Below are 19,764 nucleotides of genomic sequence, written 5' to 3'. Positions count from 1 at the left end.
GTTTTCCCTTACTGCGGCCTACTTTTCCACGCTGTTTATTTTGATCACCAACCTTGGCTTTCCCGCTGTCCGGCACTGAGAATCCAAAACTCGACCGCAGACATCGGTTCTCCTAGGTCCCGCCCTTTCCACTCCAATACAAGACCAACTCCAACAGATATTTGCTATGGCAATCATTACCTCCCTTCCTGGCCTTTCTGTCACCGTCGAGGTGGAAGGTGAGGCGGCTTGGGAATTCCGCCACCCCATTCGCGAACGCGACAACTCGACAAGATTGGAGGGTGAGAACTTCGACCTTCCTCCTAATCATGAAGGCCCGCTGCCCCATGTGGTTCGGTATATCGAGGGGGTGCCGGGCGAAGCATTCGAAGTTGTGATTGTCAAAGAAGCCAGCTTTCAAGGACGAAGCCACCACTTGGGCTACAAGCTCTACATGGACGGCAAAGAGACGGGTAAAGATCAGCATTATCCCGGATATCCAGCTGGCAAATGGACGTCGAGAATTTCTGGATTCATCTCTGGCAACCCAACGAGCGGGTATCAGGAGCACAGATTTCGGTTCAAGGATCTTCAATTGAGTAAGTCATTACCTCGCGCAGAACCCATTCTTAGCCACTGACACTCGGGGAGCCGACGAAAACATTTCGGACGAAGACCTTCGACGTCAAACTCTGCTGGTGAGAGAGTATGGGAGGTTGATTGTTGAAGTCTATAACATGGATGAGAGCGGCTGGACGGATTCGTTTCGAACCTACGACGTAACCCCGGAACTCAGGGACCCCAAATTTTCAGAGCAAGCCCTGGAGGGCTCATCGCTGGATTGCGTGGTAATGTAAGTGATGGCGCTCTAGGCATCAAGGTCAGCATGCCATGGATGAGCCTTGCCGACCATTGCCGAGTAACTGAACAGCTCTGACTGACGACTGCCAGTGAAACTTCCCACCCGATACATCCCCCACAACCTGAGAAATACCGCGAATGGAACCACAACGACCCGGCAAACCTCCCCTTTGCTGTGTTTGAGTTCATCTATCGAACGAGACGTCAGTATTCACAACTTCCTCCCCGTGATATATGCAGCCCACCGAGCCCACATGCATGCGGTTGCTATAGAACACTAATAGATAAACAGAAGGTCTTGCGAGAGAGCGTGTCTCTCTGGAATCTTCTGCCACCCTGGACCAGGTTGCAGGGGCAAGAGAACAACCAACGTTTTAGACACAGGTCGCGCACAGCGGATGAAATCGAGGAGTCTTCCATGGCTGAGGACTACGTCCACAGAGAAGTCGGACAGCTTTGCTCTCAGCCACGGCTACCGCGGCCCGAGGCAAAGGTGCGCACCATTCGCAGTGCAGGGTACATATTGAGCTATAACACGACTGACGCTTTGAGTTGGTAAATAGCACTCTGCGCACCAGAATACCCTACAGAACACATACGGGACGGCGGGGAAATGTGGGTCGGGGACCATGCCAAGTGTTGAGTTTAGACGGCGGCACAGGGTGCGTCGGATGGGAGACGGACGCGAGACGGGCGAGAGGCCGCAGACCTTACTGATGACTGATGGCTTGTGGGGTGGTCGCTAGGGAGCTTGCGGCTTTCCTAGATGCGGCGAGAGTTGTATACCTCTGTACCTAGCTAAGTAGACGAGGAAATCCAATATATCTTACCTATGGATTTAGGTGATGTCACGACGGGGGATTGAACAGTTGGAAGCTGTTCTATTTCTCGTCAAGACAAATGATATTTGCCCGCACGGCCTTATTATATGTAATCCACTACCACATACACTCTTCGGAGTCCCCTCGATCATCGATAATATGCCGCGCCTTGCAAGGCTCCCCGAGGATTATGGGTGCTCCTAGACAAGCCCTGGGCCTATCCTTGAGCAGAACGGATAGTAGGTACCTACCTGGTAGGTGCCTTACCATTCCGATCTTGCTTCATGTGTTGTTGGGTGACGAAGCCCTAATGGCATTGTTCAAGCTTGCACTTCTTGAAGAATTGAGCAATGATGATGGTGGTGGTAAATCCGTAGTTGTTATTCTTGTTATTGTTTTCACTTTATTGTCGTTGTTTTCTCGTTGGTTGTGCTCCTCCCCCTGACTCGTGCGATGCTATTCGCACTGTAGGTCTGCTTTTGAAGGGCACTTATACCCCACCGCCGACTCGTACCTTTCCCACACCATCGCACCACCGAGATCGATGTAATATCATCACTGATTCGCCTGTTTCCCACGAGGTATTCATCAACCAGCCCGAGGCACCATGGCCATCCTCAATTCGATCCCCGGCCTCGAGGTCTGGATCAACGTGGACGGAGAACCAGCGACCGAGTACGACGACCCCAACAACGAAGCGGAGGGCATGGGCCTCCAAGAATTCGATGTTCCGCCTGACCACGGTCCCGAGCCCCCTTACATTATCAAGTACATCGAAGCAAAACACGGCGCGCCTTTTAGCTTTCATTATCTCGGGACACCTTCTGTCCAAAAGCCAGGCCAATCCATCCTTGCCAGGTACTGGATCGACGGCACAAAGGTGTTGATGGAATTTGAGACAAGACACGATCCGGAGCGCGGCGCACTAGTCACAACCACTCGTTACTCTTGTGACCCAGCCGATGGGTACCACCGACGCTCGTTTTCATTCTCCCAGTTTAAGACCGGTATACATCCATCCATGACACTCCTTGGGAGTCTGCGCGCGTAGCTTACACATCGGCGGGCCGATGCAGTCGAGAAAAGGCAGGTTCGAGAAAAAGACGGCGAGGACATGGAGAACTGTGGAATCCTCCACGTTACTTTCTCTCATATAGCGGGGACAGACGAGCATTTCGAACACGACATTCGCCCTCATAGCGGCAACGGCGGTCATACCGGAGCCCCCATAGTTGCCGAGAAAGTAGTGAAAAGGGGGAACGCCGTGGATTGCAAGACAGCGTATGCCCTCCCCATGCAGCCCTACGAGCAGCCGGGGACCAGGCTGATTGTTTCATTTTTAGCTATACTCCTTTACCAGACGACCCGACCCGCCGGAAGTTTCACACCTACAATCACCATTTCACCGCTCCCAATAGGCGGCCATTTGCCGTTTTCGAGTTTCGTTATCGATCGAGGGGTAAGTAACCCTTGAAGATATACATGTAGTTGTTTCACCCGTTCAACCCGCCTAACGAAGACCATCACCCGCACAGAGGGTCTCATCAAGGAAGGGATTATCCCTCATTCCTCACCGAAGGACGAGATTGAGAATACAAGGGATGCTAAGGTGAACACGACCCGCGCTCCAATTCGTGGGCCAAATGTCAAGAACAAGCTGACGGTTGAAAACAGCGCTCTCTTCGTAGAGTGAAGCGTAAAGCTTCCGACGATGCCACGAGCATAGTGAAGACCGAAAATGACAGCCGAATCAAGCGCCAGGCACGGGCTACGGCCAACAACGAGTCCCGCACTCGTTACAAGACGCGCCGGTTTGACAGCGGTCGTGTGGAGGTTGATCTGACCGACGATTAAAAAAACATAACTTCGCCGATATTCTGACGTTCATTTGTTGTCACTGCCACAAGTAATGGGGGGCTTGGCTTTTATGTCGACATGTTGGCGATATTTAATCGTTTGCTATCTTATAACCACTTTACCTCGAGATTCATATGCATATTACTAGCTGCCTACACTGACACGAAGACCGGAAACCCCTGCCCAACTTTCAGCGGATTGTAAACCAAACGGCTGACCTGCTGCCCAGCAGCAAAGTCCAGAGTTGTTCAGCGCTGATACCCATTGATTCTCCTACGGTAACCCTGTCTCACGGTATATCAACGACATCTTGTACCGCAGCCCCTGAAACAACCCCCTCATCTCCGCCGCCCAGTACGCCCACTTCCCATGCCCGGGATACGGCCCAAACTCGGCCAGCGCCGCATTCAGCTTGCCCAACTGCGCAGGGTCTGTCGTCGCGGCGGACGCCATCAGCAAACAGGTCGGCATGAAGCCCGCCCCCACCGGCCTATACTTGGCCGTCTGCTCGTTCAGAACCACCAGCTCGTCCGGGTAATCGGCCACCTGCCCCGCCAGCTCCCCGCTGTCCGCCAGCATCGCCCCCAGCAGGCTGTTCACCAGCATCGTCGCCGCCAGCAGCACCGCGTACTGCGCCTGGCAGAGCAGCTGGATCCGCTCCATGTCTGGGCCACCACCACCGCCACCACTTCCACCATTCCCTGGGCTCGACGGAACAGACAGCCCATCACTCGAGGAGGACGAGGCGTCGGACCCCGTCCCCGTCCCCGAACTTGACGCGTTCATCCCAAACATCCCCTCCAAATTCGCGCGCGCCTGCGCCGTCTCGCGCAGCATCACATCATAGCCGAGCACGATGTCGGCGATGTCGCCGCCGTCGCCGTGGGGGTCGCGCACAAACTCGACGAGGCGGACGAGTGTCGTGATGCTGGTGGCGGGGCCCGGACCGCCGTTCTTGGAGGAGGTGGTGCCGTGCGGGGCGAAGTTGTCCATGACGCGGCGGAACCAGGGGCCGAGTTGGATGTTGGGGTTGTAGATGCTTTCGGGGATCTGTGGGTGGGGGGGGTTATTGTTGGTGGTGTTGTTCTACTAGGCAGGGAACTTGGGAGGGTAAGGGGGTGGGGGAGCAGGTGTGCTTACCACGGACACGGCAAGCGTGAGGAACAGCTGGTTCTCAAAACGTCCGCGCCAACCGTTCACGGCTATGCAGTTGAGGATATGCATAACCGCCTCGGAATGGGACACCGGGGGGTCGTCGGTGCCCCCTATCCAGCCCTTGACAGAGGGAAGTTCAGTTAGATAAGACTCAGATAACGAAGCAACGACAACGCTCGACCAGCCATGCGCAAGCATCCTCGGAAACAGTTCATGGGGACGGGGAAACTGCACTTGCCTGGCAGATGGTGATGATGTAAATAGCACAGAGCGTCTCAGGCGTCTGCGCCGTGGCACGGTCGGCCAAGGTATACCTCAGGCACTCGAGCGCATAGACGTAGGCCGACAGCATGCCCCTCGACGTCTCTGCCCGGTACAGGCTAGGGAATAGCGCGGTGAGCGCGCCGATGGAAGCGTCCAGGGCCTTGTTGCGGCCAAGTCGCCGAGGAAGATCCTTGAGAAAACCGCCACACCCGGCAAGGTCGTATCGCAGGTCCGACACACCCAGCACGGCTATGTACGCCGCCGTTCCGCGTGTGAGACCGTTGCTCGGGGGCCTTCGAAGGGCGACGAGACCCCTCCTGGGCGGCTCTGCATTGGCCGACGCGGCTGCGGGTGGGCTGGGACCGCCTGAACCGGAAGCCGGTTTTGGGGGTGTCGGCGCCGGGACGGCTGCTGGTGGTGTAACCGCTGCTGGTGGTGCTGCTGCATGTGCATGCTTGAACTTGTATCGCTTCTCTCCGCAGCCGACGCAGGGAATGCGCAGCCGCGTGCACCTTGAGCAGGCCGGTTTGGCGAGATCACACTGGTTCCAGGTCAGCGGGATTCATCACATTCACTAGCTTTTCTCATCCCGCGCGGCACTACCATCCCGATGAGGAGACGGTGGCTGCGGCCCGGGGGCTGTTTGGTACCTTTTTCTTTTGCTTGCGGCATGCATCGCAACCTCGGCCGGTTGGTACGCCAGCCATTCTGTTGCCGGGCGCGTGGTTTTACTGGAAACGGCCAAGTAGGGTTTCGAATGCGGCAGCCCCCCTTGCAAGAACCGTACAGGTAAAACAGAGTACTCTCGTACCGAACAGGCGGGTCCAAAGTAGGTATAACCCTTTTTCTTGATCTGCGAGTTGTTGCCCTGGAGAATCGTCTTTTGTTTTCTGGGTCGCGCGCGCGACGTCGTCTCTGCTTCTGATATGTAATCGACTGGTAATACACCACAGTAAGCTCAGTCAGCCCCCTGGCCTGGGCAAGTGGCGACAGGAGGCAATCCTCAATTTCTCCCCAGCAGGCACTCTGCCAAATCTGGCATCGCCAAGAATGCACCGCCAATCTTGCTGCCCAGCCGATCATTCGAGAGCCAACCAGTCAACTTGGGCCGAACTTACAGTTGCATTAGCCAATGTGGCTGGAGCATTGAGGATCAGGGGCACGAACATACCTAGAGGCTCGGAGGCTAGGATTAGGGGGAATTGACTCGAGATAGATCAAGTCATCATCCGTTGATTGTTTATCGTCGTCAGGGGCACCCAAAACTTCATGAATCCTAGTTCTATGAATATCTCCACCACCGGTTGGGTGCTTAAGGGATTCATGGCCGCACCGATCCAGCCGCCCGGCAGTTGATAGTCGGTTGGTGCTTAATCACCGCCGCAAATCCTTCATCCTCATGCAATCCTCACTGCTTCTTTCCGTGTGCAATAGCATTCGCTCTTTGTTCTAGACCGCTTGCGCTGCGTACGCAGGGGATGATACAATTTTGACACTTGGGTTGACCCAGCGGCGCCGGGGCCGATCTTCCTGTATCAACAGGACAAAATAAATGTTGAAATCCAGCATGTCAAATGGTGTGTCTGCCAGGGGAGATGTATTGTTCTTGCATTTCCGAGGTTCACAGGTCCATCAATTGCATGCGTGAGCCCTACCTATCCAAACTAGGTACCTATACTATCCCCCAAATGTAATGGGAGTTCGCTCATGTGCACGATTAAGCGGCGAATGCAACTATGCAGTGTGTAATATTAGACAGAACTCGATGCTAGTAGTAAATTGTCTGTTGACATGTAAAAAAGTGAACGTCCTTGAATTTCGGCCCCAAAAGTCCCAAAGCTTGCGTTGATCGAAAGCTCTCGCAAAGCCCTATCTAGCCACACCACGTGCACCGACGCGCAATCCGCAGCGCGGCCGCAGTAGGCGTGGAAAGAAGGGCGATCCGGGACACGCAGTGGCCCTGGAAATCTCTATCGCCCACGCACGGACCCACGAGCTACCCGACCCACCCACAGTTACCCAGACGACCACGCCCCCCTGAACCCCTGAGTGGAGGCGGGATGGCCGGCCCTACTGCCCCAGTCCAAAGGGGAAGAAGTGGGCTAGAGCAGTCCCGACACTTGCCCCCCACCCCGCCCCTCTCACCCCCACCCTCCGACATAGAGGTTATCAAGAAGATGGTTGACGAGCTGGTGGGACTAGCAGACCCCGAGAAGAAAGGGACAGCCAGAGGCATGGGACAGGACCTGCTAGCAGCCGTCCGGAAGGTGCACAACGCGTCTCAGTCACAGACTGGAAACATCTCGCTTGCCAACCTCCGCAAGGTGGTGGCCGAGGAAATGAAGGCAGCCGTCAACGGAACCGGAGCCCAGGACAGAGGATCCTGGGCCGCAGTGGCCGCTCATGGAGCTGCCCCCTCTCAGCCGCAGCCTAACACGCCGACAAAGATAGTGCCGACCCGCATAAACAAGGAGATTCTAGTCAGAGGCAGAGGAATGCCGGCCGATCTCGCCAAACGCACCCCGCAAGAAACCATCCAGGCCATCAACCGGGTGTCTATCAAGAAGGGAGCAGTTGCGGCCCGAAGGCTCCCCAGCGGCGATACAATCGTCACATTCCAGAACGCAGGCGCGAGAGATTGGCACTCGATGAACACCAACTGGATCAAGGAGGCTTTCGGAGAGCAGGCCGAGGAGAGCAAGAGAACCTTTGCAGTCCTGCTAAAGGGCGTGTGGAAGAAGGACCTGCAGGGGGTCACCGAGGAGGAATTCGGGAAACAAACAGGCCTCCACACAGTCGATAAAGTGAAGTTCAGAGTGCCGAGACACAGGGAGGCGACCCGGGCAACAGTGCTGGTTGCTTTAACCTCCCAGGAGGAAGCACGCAAGGCGTGCGACGAGGGAGTGATCTGGAAGGCTCAACTACTGGACTGCGAGCCTTACTGGGCTGCCCTCAGCCCAACACAGTGCTACAAGTGCTGGAAGTGGGGACACACACAACATCATTGCAAGGCTACCCCATTGTGCCCGCGCTGCGGGACGAAAGCCCATGGAGAGGGCGGCAGGGACGGCGAGAACCAGTGCCCTACTCACAAAAACGAAATTCCGCTCCGATGCCCGGCCTGCGGAGGAAGGCATCCGGCGTGGTCAGGAGAGTGCCCGGAGAAGTCGAGGACCCTCGCCAAGGCCAAGGAGGCCTACCAGTACCGGCCACGGACTTATGAGACCGCAGCGGCGAACTCTGCCAGCACGGCCCCTACGAGCGCTCCCGCGTTTAACTTCGAGGGCGAGGAGAGGGGCGACGACAGCTATCAGGTGGTAGGCAGGAAGAGGTTGAGAGGAAGACCGACGAATGCGGCTGCGGCCCAACGTCAGGCTCTCTTAGACCCCCAGCAGACCAGGATCAACTTCGAGGCTCCGAGGGTGCAGTTCGCAAACCCGGTAGTCAACGGTGTCTACACCGTCGCTCCGCCGCCCCGGGCGCCCGAACCGGCTACCGGACCAACGCCTGCCGTCGCCGCCAACCCTGCGGTCACTGCTACTCCGAACCAACGCGACCCCGAGGGGGACACTACGATGGACTCGATCACCGTCGCAGGCGATGAAAATTAAAATTTTACTCTGGAACACCGAAGGAATCAAGCAAACACTGGAAGTGTTGCTGGAAGAGGCCAAATACGACCTCTTGGCTGTGCAAGAACCGTGGATTAATAAGGCGACGGAGTCTACATACTGCCCCCGGAGCAGCAGATACCACCTGGTACACAAACTCGAGGGGCGGGCAGCGATATATGTAAGCAAAAGATTTGAAATCAGGCAGTGGGACTCCGAAGCCACGGAGAATTGGTGCCGCGTGTGGTTCCCGGAGGCGGACCTCGGAAGGGAAGACCCCGGATTCGAGCTTTGGTCCATATACAACCCTCCCGGCGGCGAGAACGTACCGAGAGCCCTGCAAGGGCGGCCAAGGCCAAGCCACCCGGTGGTTCTGGCAGGTGACTTCAACTTGAAGCACCCACTGTGGGACGATTTCGGGCGCTACGACAGGGAGTCTGAAGACCTACTGCAGCTGGGTCTCCTGTGGGACCTCACCATCAGGACCCCAAGGGGAGCAACAACACGAGCCCCTCAGGGGCGACAGCGGGGCCGTCCGTCAACTATAGACCACTTCTGGGCCTCGGGAAACCTCCAGACAACATACTACGGGGAGGAGTGTCGCGGAAAGTCAGACCACTACCCACAGGTGCTCGAGATCGAGGGGAGGCTGGGGCTGAAGCCAACCCAGCCGGACGGCTGGGCCTGGAACAAGATGGACAGAGAGAGGGTGAAGGCTGAAGCAGCGTTGCTATGCAAGGCCATGGGGCTCACGGACCCGGGACCGGACGGACTACCGGCCAGGACCCGGACAGTCGAGGGTCTTGACAAAGCTTTCGATAGCCTGGTTGAGTGGCTCACCTGGGTCGCGGGGGAAAGCACTCCACGGAAGAAGGCGAGCTGCGGCTACAGCTCTCCCTGGTGGACTGTGGAGGTGCAGCAGGCCGCCCGGGAGGCCAGGAGAGCCGAGAGGTTGGCGAAGGAGACTAGGGCAGAGTACTGTTGGGAGGAGCTCGGCGAAAGGCTCAAGGACCTTGCCAGAACAACGCGCGAAGCACGGACGAGGGCTTGGAGAAACAGCCTACAGGAAGCAAGCGAGGCAAAGAAGCCCGATCAGATGTGGAGCTTGGAAAGATGGGCTAGGCTGCGGAGCTTTTTGCCGCCAGAACCACCGAGGCTGCCGGAATTTAAGGACTCTTCCGGACAGGTAACGGCCAAAACGCACGACCAGAAGGCCAGCGCGCTGGCCGAGAGGTTCTTCCCGGACCCACCGGCCAACCTGACGGACGTGGAAGACCCAGCCTTTTTGGGCAGCTGGAACCCGGGCTTCGACGTTGTACAAGCAGTGACGCCGACCGAGATCACGGAAGCGATAGGAAGAGCAAGCCCCTGGAAGGCGCCAGGCGAGGATTTGCTCCCGATGGGCCTTCTGAAGGCGTGCGGAGCACCGTTAGCTGAAGTGCTGGCCCTTCTGGCGACAAGGTGTCTGGAGCTAGGATGGTTCCCGAACCGTTTCAAGAGGGCGAAGACTGTAGTACTACCGAAACCAGGAAAGGCTCCGCCGGTGTATCAGACCCCGGGGGGATACAGGCCCATTGCTCTGCTGCCAACCCTAGGGAAGGTAATAGAGTCAGTGGTCGCCAGGAAGGTCACTCAAACTGCAGAAGTCAACGGCCTCTTACCAGATGAACAAATGGGGAACAGAGCACACCGCTCCACAGAGCTGGCTGTCCGGCTAGTAGTAGCCCAGGTCCAGGAGGCGTGGAGACAGAAGGGTGCGGCGTCCCTATTGCAACTGGACATTTCAGGAGCCTTTGACACGGTCAACCACACCCGACTGCTAGCAACTTTGCGAGAAGTGGGCTACCCGAGGTGGCTGGTCCTCTGGACGAGAGACTGGTTGACTGGTCGAGAGGCCACCCTTCTTTTCGACGGCAAGACGGCGGCACCGACGGCAATTCGGGCAGGGGTCCCCCAAGGCTCACCCCTTTCCCCTGTTCTCTTCATCCTCTATATTTCCTCATTATACAAGCAGCTAAAAGACGAGCACCCTCACTTGGCTATAACGGGGTTTGCGGATGACACCAACCTCCTGGTGTTTGGTCGAAACCCCGAGGCCAACGTCCGGCAACTGGAGGCGGCGTGGGAAACATGCATGCGATGGGCGGACAGTCGGGGGATGAAGTTTGCCCCGGAAAAGAGCGAACTGATCCATTTCAACAAGGGACGACGGCAGTGGACAAACCAGCTGGAACTCACTAACCCAGGGGGAGGCACCAGCCCCGTCAGACCGAAGGAGTCTGCCAGGTTCCTGGGAGTCTGGCTGGACCGGAAGCTCAACTGGAAAGCCCACCTTGCGGCGGTGGAGAAGAAGCTGAGGACCCAGAGCTATGCCCTGTCGAGGCTAGCGGCATCGACGTGGGGACTGGGTCTAGCCAAAGCGCGAGAAGTGTACACAAAGTGCATCCGGTCAGCGCTGGCCTATGGCGCATCGTCGTTCCACATTCCCACGGATGTGGGAGGCGAACCGGTGAAGAAAGGCATCACCAAGGCCCTCGGGAAGGCCCAGAACAAGAGCCTGAGGATTGTGGCGGGAGCCTTTAAGTCTACCCCCATCCGTAACCTCGAGACAGAGACGTGGGTACCACCGTTGGACTTATACCTAAACAAACGGCTTGCAGATTTCGAAAACCGACTCCAACAACCCGATCTGGACGACGGCCAAGGCGGCAAAAAGACGGCGGGGAGCGTTATCCTTACCGCCTGCCGCAAGATACAGCAGAGACTCAGCTCGAGGAGGGGCAACAGGGGCCGACCGCGAACCTTGAGACCTCAAGGGCCCACGGCGGTAGAGAGAGCCGCGAGCACGATCATGCGCTGGACGGGGGGAACCATAGACACGGACAAGGCAGTAGAAGAGGCCTGGAGAGCGAGGTGGTTAAAGAAACGGGACGGCAGAGCAATCACCAGGCCGGCGGACGACTTTGACCATCAGCGGGAGACGCTATTCCGGAACGAAACCCTAAGGAGGCATGACGGTCTCAGCAAGGCGAAAAGCTCACTGCTCATTCAAATCCGGACGGGAGCAATAGGCTTACGGGACTACTTGTTTACACGGGAAGTCCCGGAGGTTCTGACGCCTGCCTGCGAATGTGGCGAGGGACGAGAGACTGCCGAACACCTGGTAGTGTGGTGTTTGGCCCCACCGTTGACTCGAAGATGGGAGAGAACTGGAATTCGGACACGACGGGACTTTTACTCAGTTCTACACGGTATCAATCCCACGACTGCACGGCTTGCGAGGAGGATCCTCGACTGGCTGATGGACTCGGGGAGGCTGCCGATGTACAGCTTGGCCAGGAGGCTCGAGCTGGAAACGGCGGCCTGAAGCGCCCCCGTTCGGAGGCCAGGAGGCCTCCTCTCTTTGTATACGTAGACTCACCAGAACGCATCGTTCCTTGATTGTTGGTAGGGGTTTTTCACCCGGCCCGGGAGGGCACGGTTTTCCTGTACACTAAATAGCAGAGGGTCCGGCACGCCCTAGGGCATAGCGGAGTATGAATAATAATAATAATAAATTGTCTGTTGAGGTTTATGTGCCTATCCGAATGCTCTTGACCTCTCCTCACTGGCTAGGAACCTTAGGTAAGATAGTTCTTCGGGGCTCATTGCCTTGCAATGTTCAATGTCTTTGTTGGTTGCAGGTAGTGGAGTAATACAGTTTATTCGTATTGTTCACAGGCCATGCTACTAGAACCATCAAGGCTTTTTCGGCTGATCATGTGTTCCCGAAGCCACAATGACAGTGAATACAAGTCATTTTATGGCGATTCCATGCCGTGTATTAATACCGCGTCCAACTCGACTCTCAACTGAATCCATCACCAAGCAATCTAGTGCTCCAGCCTCAACAACAACTTCGAAGAAGTAGTTTGAGGCTGACAGTACCACCTTTACGCAACCCCCAACTTCACAGCCCTCCGCAGCGTTTGCACCTGCAAACATGTCTGAGCTAAGTATCAACCCATCCTATTCCGAGCTCGTGGTTCATTCCATCAAATGTAGCATGGAAAAACTGCGCGACCCGTTCGAAACGCTCGACCTTGAGCGCCATATCAAGGAGTACCTAGGCGAGCTCACCCGGGCCAAAGGTCAACGAGTTAAAGGATCAAGCAATCAGCGCAAGCAAGATCCTCGCAGATTACGTACCACCGTAAGGAAGTATGATTGCGCATCCTGCTCCCAGGCAGACTCGCAAAAACTTCCGCTCACCGTCATCCTCCCGGAAACCTTCCACGAGATGGAGGACGTGGCTTGCATTCCCGCGCTCTCGCGCACCGTGCAGTCCTGGATCCCAGTCGTTCCCTGGGACGAACCCGCCGACGCTTGGTTGGAGGGGCCGGAATCCCAAGCGACACGGGACCTGATCACCGCGGGCTATCACATGCACCAGACGGCGCGGGCCTTGGGCGCCTTGCCTTGGGAGATCGGCTGCTTGGCGTTGAATACCCCGCTTGTGGTACGGGACCATGCCCTCGAATTGGCCAAGATCATGGAGCAGCTTGGCGATTGGGAGGAGAAGGAGCCGGGCGTGACGGGCGGGATGGGGGGTTCAGTGTCCGTGCTAGCCCGTCTCGATGCGGACCTGAACGACTGGGAGGCCAACGGGCCCGGGCCGGCCGAGTTGCGGCGCCATTGGGTGGCCGCGACACGGATCAGGCAGATTCTTCACAAGCTAGAGTCAACAGTGGTGAATGATATGGACAAGTTAGGGGTAAGGATCTGGACGTTGGAGTGTATGGCGTCGAAGGTGTCGTTTGAGCTGGAGAACTGGAGCAAGTCCCCGGAGTGGATGGGGTGTTACAGGTGCAAGAATCATGTGCTTCTAGTCTTGGAAAAGGCGATTGATTCGCTTCCGAAGATGGGGGAGATGCTACGCAAGCATATCACAGACTTCTGGATCCACCTGCAACCCGAAGATATCAACATTCCTGGCCCTCTTGACATTCGGCGGGGTCCCGTCAATTTGCGTGGATTCAGGAGGATGACGCAGCAAGCCAACGATTTGGCGCAGCTGATGGAGACTATTATGGAGCAGGTTCAACAATGGAGTCAGCTTATTAACGACGTGGAGCACGACTCCCGGGAGTAGGAGGTGTTTTCCAATGTTGTATTGACGGGATTGGAGAGCGAAAAGAGATAACTAGGTACCTAGGTAGGTACCTAAGGGAGGTAGATTCTTACCTATGCACTACTTATTTACTCCCTTACTTACCTCCCTTCTTTACTCATTTACCTGCCTTCTTATATACTCATTTACCTGTCCACATACTTGAAACTGTCTGTATGATGTTACTACCCTACTTCCCAACTGGCCCTGTCTCCAATAGGTACTTGTACTATACAATCGACTCTGAATTCGTTACTTCGACACGTTTCTTCCCTTGCTACTTTCTGTTGCCTGTTTTCTATTTCTTTGTTTTCGGGTTCGGGTTCTGTTCCCACAGTCGTGGAGTAGAACTGTTATTGTCCCCCCGCTCCCCCCCCCCCCCTCCCCCATGTTATCTGGAACCGGTGAATAAGCGGGTTTCAGGTTCCGTACTTCGGTAGGTAGGTATATAAGCGCTGTTATAACAAAAATACAAAAGGTATCTTCCGTTTCCTGATATCACTCGGTAATCTCCTCCACCACCTCCGGCTCAGATAACGCCATAATGGTGTGTGCAAATCCCGTCATGACGGCCTCTTTGATGCCCCTGACCATCACTTGCTCGTCGTTCGACATGGATTTGCTCCAAATACCGCCCACCCCAAAACGATCATTCAATAGCTTGACCAGAACAGAGCCCGCCTGTCTCAGGTTCTGGCACGGCACCTCGGCAAAGTTCTCCAACGTGTCCAAGAGCAACTCCCGAATAGTCGTACAGAACATGGCCTCGGATCCCGGGATGACAGCCGCCTTGATTTGATCCCACACTCGGTAACGCTGTTTCTCTGTCATAGACCTCGATGCGAACGAAGCGGCTTTGCTCTCGTCGATTCGTAGCACAAGACACTTCAAGTGGCGGCTAATCGCAGCGCGGATGTCGTCGGGCACGGCCAGCGGGACGATGTCGAGGTGGCGCTGGACTAGTTCCCGCGTACAGTTGGACGCAACCGGGTGGTCGATCCATCTCTGAACACCTCCCATCCACAGCTCCCTGCCATGGTCCGTCAACAGCGGCACCCCGCCCACTTCAGTCCAAGATAGCTCCTCCGCCACATCCAGTATCACCCTCACCACGCTCTTAAAGCTGATCCCCACGGACGCGTACCTCGTCTCCCTCCACGCCGCCTCCCACAGCACTGTCTGAATCGTATCCGACACCTGGTGAATATCCAGCTCCAACATCAACACATGATGCAGCGCATCCGTAATCGTCAGCGACGGGTGCACATCATACAGCCCATCCAAATCCGTCGCCTCCTCAATCCCCACAAACCCTTCATTATACGGATGAATCATCGTCACCCAAATCGGCGGGCCATCCCACGCCCTGACCGTCCTCACAAACCTCTCCACAAGCGCGAACTCATCCTCCCCCGCGGACCCAATCGAAATATACACCAAACACCCGCCCAACATCCTCATCAGGTACGTAAAAACCTCCCACAACCGCCACACGCTCGTCCCCGCCCGCTCCAGCACCCCCACATCCAACATCCCCAACTCGGCCACCGCCCCCGGCCGCTGCTGCAACACCTGCAGCACCAGCGCCGCCACCGCCGCATGCACCGTCATGCCCTGCGCCCAGATCAGATACACGCTCGGCACGCCCGGCGTCAGCGCGCGCTGCTGCGCGACCCACTGCAGCGCGTGCTGGTGGTCGGGCGCGTCGCAGAGGCCTTGGCTGAGGCGCGTGCCGGTGGAGAGGGAGGCGGAGGAGGGGAGGTGTTGCTGCTCCACGGTGAACCATTCTTTCCAGGCGCGGGCGGTCACGCTGTAGGTGGCGGCGAGGGAGTCGTGGTAGGAGGCTTGGGAGAGGAAGTTGCGGAAGAGGGTGGCTTTGATGGCGGTGAAGATGTCGGGGAGGGGAGGGGTGTTGGGGTTGGTGGTGGTTCCGGGGGGGATGGCGAGGGGGTGGGGGGGCGCGGTGGCGTTGAGGGTGGTGGTGACGTGCGTGCCGTGTAGGTAGGCGTCGAGTTGGTGCTGGGCCATGCTGGCGGTTTGGAGGGCGTGCAGGAGGCCGGCGTCTTTTTCGATGCAGGTCTCGAGGCGGTGGATGCGGTCCATGGCGCGGCCGAACTTTTCGTCGAAGGGCCGCACGAAGGAGGAGACGAGCTTGCGGAGCGGGGACTTGCGGTTGAAGTGGAGGATGATTTCTTCGAGGAAGTCGGCTACGGCGGCGTAGAGCATCGAGATGAGCTCGACCATGCGGGCGGTCGGGAAGAGGCTGGCGTAGACTTCGATGCGCGAGAGGGTCAGGCCGATCTCGACGAGCATGTCGGTCACTTTGATGAGGAGGTCTTTTTTGTTCTTGGCCATCTGTTCTGTGTCAGTCTATGGCCGATTGTCCTTATGGTACTGTGTATCCAGCTCGAATCACAACTTACCATCAGCAACATCTTCATCCCACCCCAGACCACCGCCAGGTAGGCAAAGTCGCCCGCCTGGGAGAGGACGTCAAAAACGCCATGGTAGTGGTGCAAAACGTCGATGAACCGCGAGACGCGCCCGCTATCTTCGCTCGTTGGCGACTTGAAGAGCTCGAGTGCCGCCTGCGCCACGTCCGTCTCAGAGGTGTGCGTTAGGATGGCGGTGGCATCGATGTCCTTGATGGACTTTTGGATGGCCACAAAGGCTCTGGCGTAGGCAGTTCTCGCGCTATCGATGTGCTTGGTGAGCCGCTGCTGGTTGGTGTTGACGGATGGTGACGAGAAGCGCCGCACGGCCTGGGTTTGCCACAGGAGGGGCCTGGCTTGGAGCTGGTTGGAAAGCCCGATCGAGGTATGCTCGGTCACAGCGTCGAATGCCGAGGGGAAGATTAGCGGACCGACGGCCGGCGGCGGCGTCTCGTCGATGTCTCGGGGCTCTCTAGGGGCGGGGGTCTTGGGATCCATCAAGTATGGCGCAGTAATCCCTAAGTCGTGGAATGCTTGGCTGGAGGGGACCAAGTGGAGGCATATCAGGCCAAGTGTGGCTCGGTGAAAAGATTAGAAAGACGATGGCAAAAAGGAGTATTTAAAGCGAGTGCCGTTGGATGATACTAAGAAATTGTTTGCGAGACTAAAAACGATCGTATGGTGAACTTCAGTTTCACGGGGCACAACGCTGCTATTGAGGAGTTGAGGGCAGCAGAGTCCGAGGTGAGGGACAAGGTCTGGGCCCGGCCGTCCAGCAACTCGGCCACGATGTGGCTTCAGGGCACCACCCGTTCCTCTGTCTCTTCAGAAACGCGGCATACTTCAGCCGCAGACGACGCGGCATGACAGAGCTTCCGAACTTTCCGCGTGGGGGGAGGGGTCACCGGGTTTTCCGGCTCTCTCCGATTCCACGTCCGAGAGCTTGCAGTCCACGAGGCTCCCCATGGGGTTGGATTGTGGCGAAGCATTCCGCCGACTCCGGGAGCGTTCTCACCGTGTTTCCCTTCTGGCCCTGATAGCGGCATTCTGTGCATTATCTGGCGCGTTTTGGGGAAGCACGGCGTTCCAATCAGGGGACATTACAGGGCACCGTGACCGGGGCCCCTGGGCTTCTTTAAGCCAAGTCTGGCCAAGCTGAATGAAAGTTAAGCATTTCCGTTACACTGCATCCCGCGTGGATCTTGCGGGGGGGGGAGGGTCTGGCCGACTTCTTGTTCAGAGGCGGTTGCATGCTCTCGGAGCAGACACTCGAGAAGGGGTGCGGAGTCCGCCTCGGTGGCTTGAGGGTGCCTGTCCGTTTCCGCCTCATTTAATCTTGTGGTTGGGGCTGGGTGACGATAGTTTCATCCTGGGGTTGAGCTGGTTTGGCGCCGTTATGTGATGGCACTTGCCCATTGCACCTCTGAAGGTCCCATCCTGACCGGTCAGCGACAAGACCTTGGTTGTGAGGCTTCAGAGGCAGCCCTGATTTCCGCTAACGGCTGAAGTCTGCCCCTATCGCTGGGCAACAATCCGCCGGGGCAGTGACCAAACAACTTCAAAAGTTCAACCCCGTTCCAGGCGGCCCCTGTCATGCCCGAAAATGTGCTTTAACAAATCCTCACAACCGCAAGAAGGACGAGTTATGATGTAACGTAATACTTGGGATTTTTGTGCCTCACTTGTTGCCGTGGAGGTCAACCACTAGCACCAAGCATAATATTCGTTGCTCTCCCACACAACCTCCTCTAACCCTTTGCCGCCCTTCCATCTCAGGCTGGGGATTGAACCGTCCTCCCGCTCCTCAAAAGTGACTTGCACCTTGGGCCCCAAATCCCTCCAAATTCCAGTTGTAACCTCCGCCACCTCGGTGGTAGGATTCCAAACCAGCACCTTCAGCAACCCCCACTCCCTGGCCTCCGCCAGCGCAGCCAGCAACAGTTTCCTCACATCCTCCCGCTGCTTCTCCCCCGCATCCTCCTCCCGCGTAACAATCCTGAGCACCTTCAACTTCTTCTCGCGCAGGTCATGGTCCCAGTAGATCCAGCTCGCGCCATCCTCCGTCTTCGCCCCGCGATGCACCACCTCCCTCCCCAGCAGCGTCTTGCACATATACGCATCCCGCGTAAAATGCCACGCCATCTGCTCCGCCGTCGGCAAGAAGGCAACATGCGTCTTCCCATCCCCCGACTCCGCCAACCGCTGGAACCGGCCTTTAATAGCCTCCACATCCCGCTCGCACAGCGGCGCAACCTCCTCTGCAGTCAAAAACACCACCCCATCAGGGCAGGCCACGCCCAACTCCTCCGAGACAGCTAGCAGGACCTGCGGGCTGCGAAAGTCCTTCCACCCGAGGCGGGTGTAGTAGACACGGCCAATGTCGCTGTACAGCGCGCCACACTCGCTCGTCGCGTCGACCGCCTCCTGCACCTTGCGCAGCATGTGGCTGGCCATGCCGTGCTCGCGGAAGCGCGGGTTGGTGAACACGCTGGCGATGGAGTACGCGGCGACCTCCCGGACGGTGTTATTGCCGTTGTCGGTGATGAGGGCGCGTTTGGTGGTGACTTCGCAGGCGGAGACGATGGTGGTGGGGTCGTTCTTGGGGTGCACGACGAAGTATTTGGTGCCGCCGTTGGTGGAGAGGGTGGTTTCGGAGAGGGCGGTCTCGCGCTTGACGTATTGTGCGACGGTCATGGGCTGGGCCCAAGAGGCGCCGTTGAGCTCCCAGCAGAGGATGCGCTGGTCGGGGGTGGCTTCGGTGAAGACCACGTCGGCCTTGGTGATGGGCGACGAAGCCTCCGGCTCCGGTGGTGACATGGTGGCCTTCGGGTGAGTTATGAAAGAAGTTATAGAGGGGTCGATGTCGCGGGATTGGAGAATGTGCAGATTTCGGTGCGGTTCGTGAGAGTGATTTGTGAGAACTCAGAGCGGCTATAAATGTTATTTCTGCCCCGGGAATTCTTTCTTTGCCACTCGTATATCGTGCTTCTGTTAAAAGTTTCGGATACTTTTGCGGAGTCTCGCTTCAACATGCTGTAGGGCGTAGGCACCCCAGCAGGCTCACTCAAAACTCGGTTGTTGGCGGCGTGTGAGAGTTGAGATGGCCAGGAGGGGTAATTCAGGGGCCAGTGACCTTCCGGTTCAGATGAAGGGCCCTTCTCACTAATGGCCAGCCGCATGCAAGAACAGCGGGGACGACGAATCAGGGGCTCTGAAAGCTCAAGAGTTACCGAGTTCAGCACTAGTTGCCACCTGGGCTCCATGCTGGGCGTTTCTCGTTTCCTGCCAGTCCCTGAAGTTTACCTAGATGGCTCGAAGTGGTGGAGAAAACGAGAAATAAAACAGCGGGCTAGGGGAAGGTAATTATTAACATATCACCAGATAGAAAACGACGTTTCTAGCTACTTTAAACTACCTAAATACTGACTGAGCAACAAGGATGTCAGGTGAGTCTCCATGAGGCTGGTTTTGTCTCCGAGCACTTTATTAGCGCCCAAATGAATCCTGCATGCAGCTGTTGGTTTCAACTCCAATCTCCTGCGCCCAGTCGTGTCTCAGGGGAAGGCAATAACAAATGAGAGAACGACGTCGGGCATAAATAAATCTAACCCCCGAAAGGACGCCATCTAAATAAT

At 56.9% G+C, this 19,764-nt stretch overlaps 6 protein-coding genes across 6 annotated transcripts; 3 read left to right on the top strand and 3 right to left on the bottom strand.

Moving 5' to 3' along the window:
* Positions 1-166: 166 nt before the first annotated feature.
* F5144DRAFT_639165 (uncharacterized protein) lies at positions 167-1,557 on the top strand (the record flags this gene model as incomplete). The annotated part of the gene is made up of 6 exons (XM_066792706.1): positions 167-578; positions 613-832; positions 931-1,043; positions 1,125-1,333; positions 1,404-1,455; positions 1,502-1,557. 6 exons carry the CDS (start codon positions 167-169, stop codon positions 1,555-1,557), a joined length of 1,062 nt encoding a protein of 353 aa, XP_066649616.1.
* Positions 1,558-2,268: 711 nt separating this feature from the next.
* On the top strand, positions 2,269-3,354 carry F5144DRAFT_589563 (uncharacterized protein; the record flags this gene model as incomplete). The annotated part of the gene is made up of 5 exons (XM_066790054.1): positions 2,269-2,429; positions 2,738-2,751; positions 2,819-2,942; positions 3,080-3,120; positions 3,197-3,354. 5 exons carry the CDS (start codon positions 2,269-2,271, stop codon positions 3,352-3,354), a joined length of 498 nt encoding a protein of 165 aa, XP_066649615.1.
* Positions 3,355-3,573: 219 nt separating this feature from the next.
* On the bottom strand, positions 3,574-6,068 carry F5144DRAFT_559120 (uncharacterized protein). The gene is made up of 4 exons (XM_066788124.1): positions 5,588-6,068; positions 4,912-5,478; positions 4,659-4,793; positions 3,574-4,568 (listed from the first exon to the last, which is right to left on the bottom strand). The coding sequence occupies exons 1-4, from the start codon at positions 5,642-5,644 to the stop codon at positions 3,792-3,794; spliced, it is 1,536 nt and encodes a 511-aa protein (XP_066649614.1). The 5' UTR covers positions 5,645-6,068; the 3' UTR covers positions 3,574-3,791.
* A 6,668-nt stretch (positions 6,069-12,736) lies between these two features.
* On the top strand, positions 12,737-13,679 carry F5144DRAFT_525163 (uncharacterized protein; the record flags this gene model as incomplete). Its single annotated transcript, XM_066786797.1, has 1 exon — positions 12,737-13,679. The coding sequence occupies exon 1, from the start codon at positions 12,828-12,830 to the stop codon at positions 13,677-13,679; it is 852 nt and encodes a 283-aa protein (XP_066649613.1). The 5' UTR covers positions 12,737-12,827.
* A 516-nt stretch (positions 13,680-14,195) lies between these two features.
* F5144DRAFT_544249 (uncharacterized protein) lies at positions 14,196-16,627 on the bottom strand (the record flags this gene model as incomplete). Its single annotated transcript, XM_066787285.1, has 2 exons — positions 14,196-16,052; positions 16,121-16,627. 2 exons carry the CDS (start codon positions 16,625-16,627, stop codon positions 14,196-14,198), a joined length of 2,364 nt encoding a protein of 787 aa, XP_066649612.1.
* A 1,148-nt stretch (positions 16,628-17,775) lies between these two features.
* On the bottom strand, positions 17,776-19,229 carry F5144DRAFT_559104 (uncharacterized protein). Its single transcript, XM_066788123.1, has one exon. It carries the CDS (start codon positions 18,944-18,946, stop codon positions 17,834-17,836), a length of 1,113 nt encoding a protein of 370 aa, XP_066649611.1. The 5' UTR covers positions 18,947-19,229; the 3' UTR covers positions 17,776-17,833.
* Positions 19,230-19,764: the final 535 nt, after the last annotated feature.

The sequence above is a fragment of the Chaetomium tenue genome (genome assembly GCF_020726465.1).
Source record: "Chaetomium tenue strain MPI-SDFR-AT-0079 chromosome Unknown F5144scaffold_1, whole genome shotgun sequence".
In the NCBI taxonomy this organism is placed as follows: Eukaryota; Fungi; Ascomycota; class Sordariomycetes; order Sordariales; family Chaetomiaceae; genus Chaetomium; species Chaetomium tenue.
This window is presented reverse-complemented; position numbering and strand designations above follow the sequence as displayed.

Excerpts from the sequence above, each read along its gene's own strand:
- F5144DRAFT_559120 (XM_066788124.1), bottom strand. The coding sequence starts at position 5,644 with ATGGCTGGCGTACCAACCGGCCGAGGTTGCGATGCATGCCGCAAGCAA. Across the intron at positions 5,479-5,587 it reads GCCGCAAGCAAAAGAAAAAG|TGTGATCTCGCCAAACCGGC; the intron begins GTACCAAACAGC and ends ACCTGGAACCAG. Across the intron at positions 4,794-4,911 it reads ACATCATCACCATCTGCCAG|GGCTGGATAGGGGGCACCGA; the intron begins GCAAGTGCAGTT and ends CCCTCTGTCAAG.
- F5144DRAFT_559104 (XM_066788123.1), bottom strand. The coding sequence starts at position 18,946 with ATGTCACCACCGGAGCCGGAGGCTTCGTCGCCCATCACCAAGGCCGAC.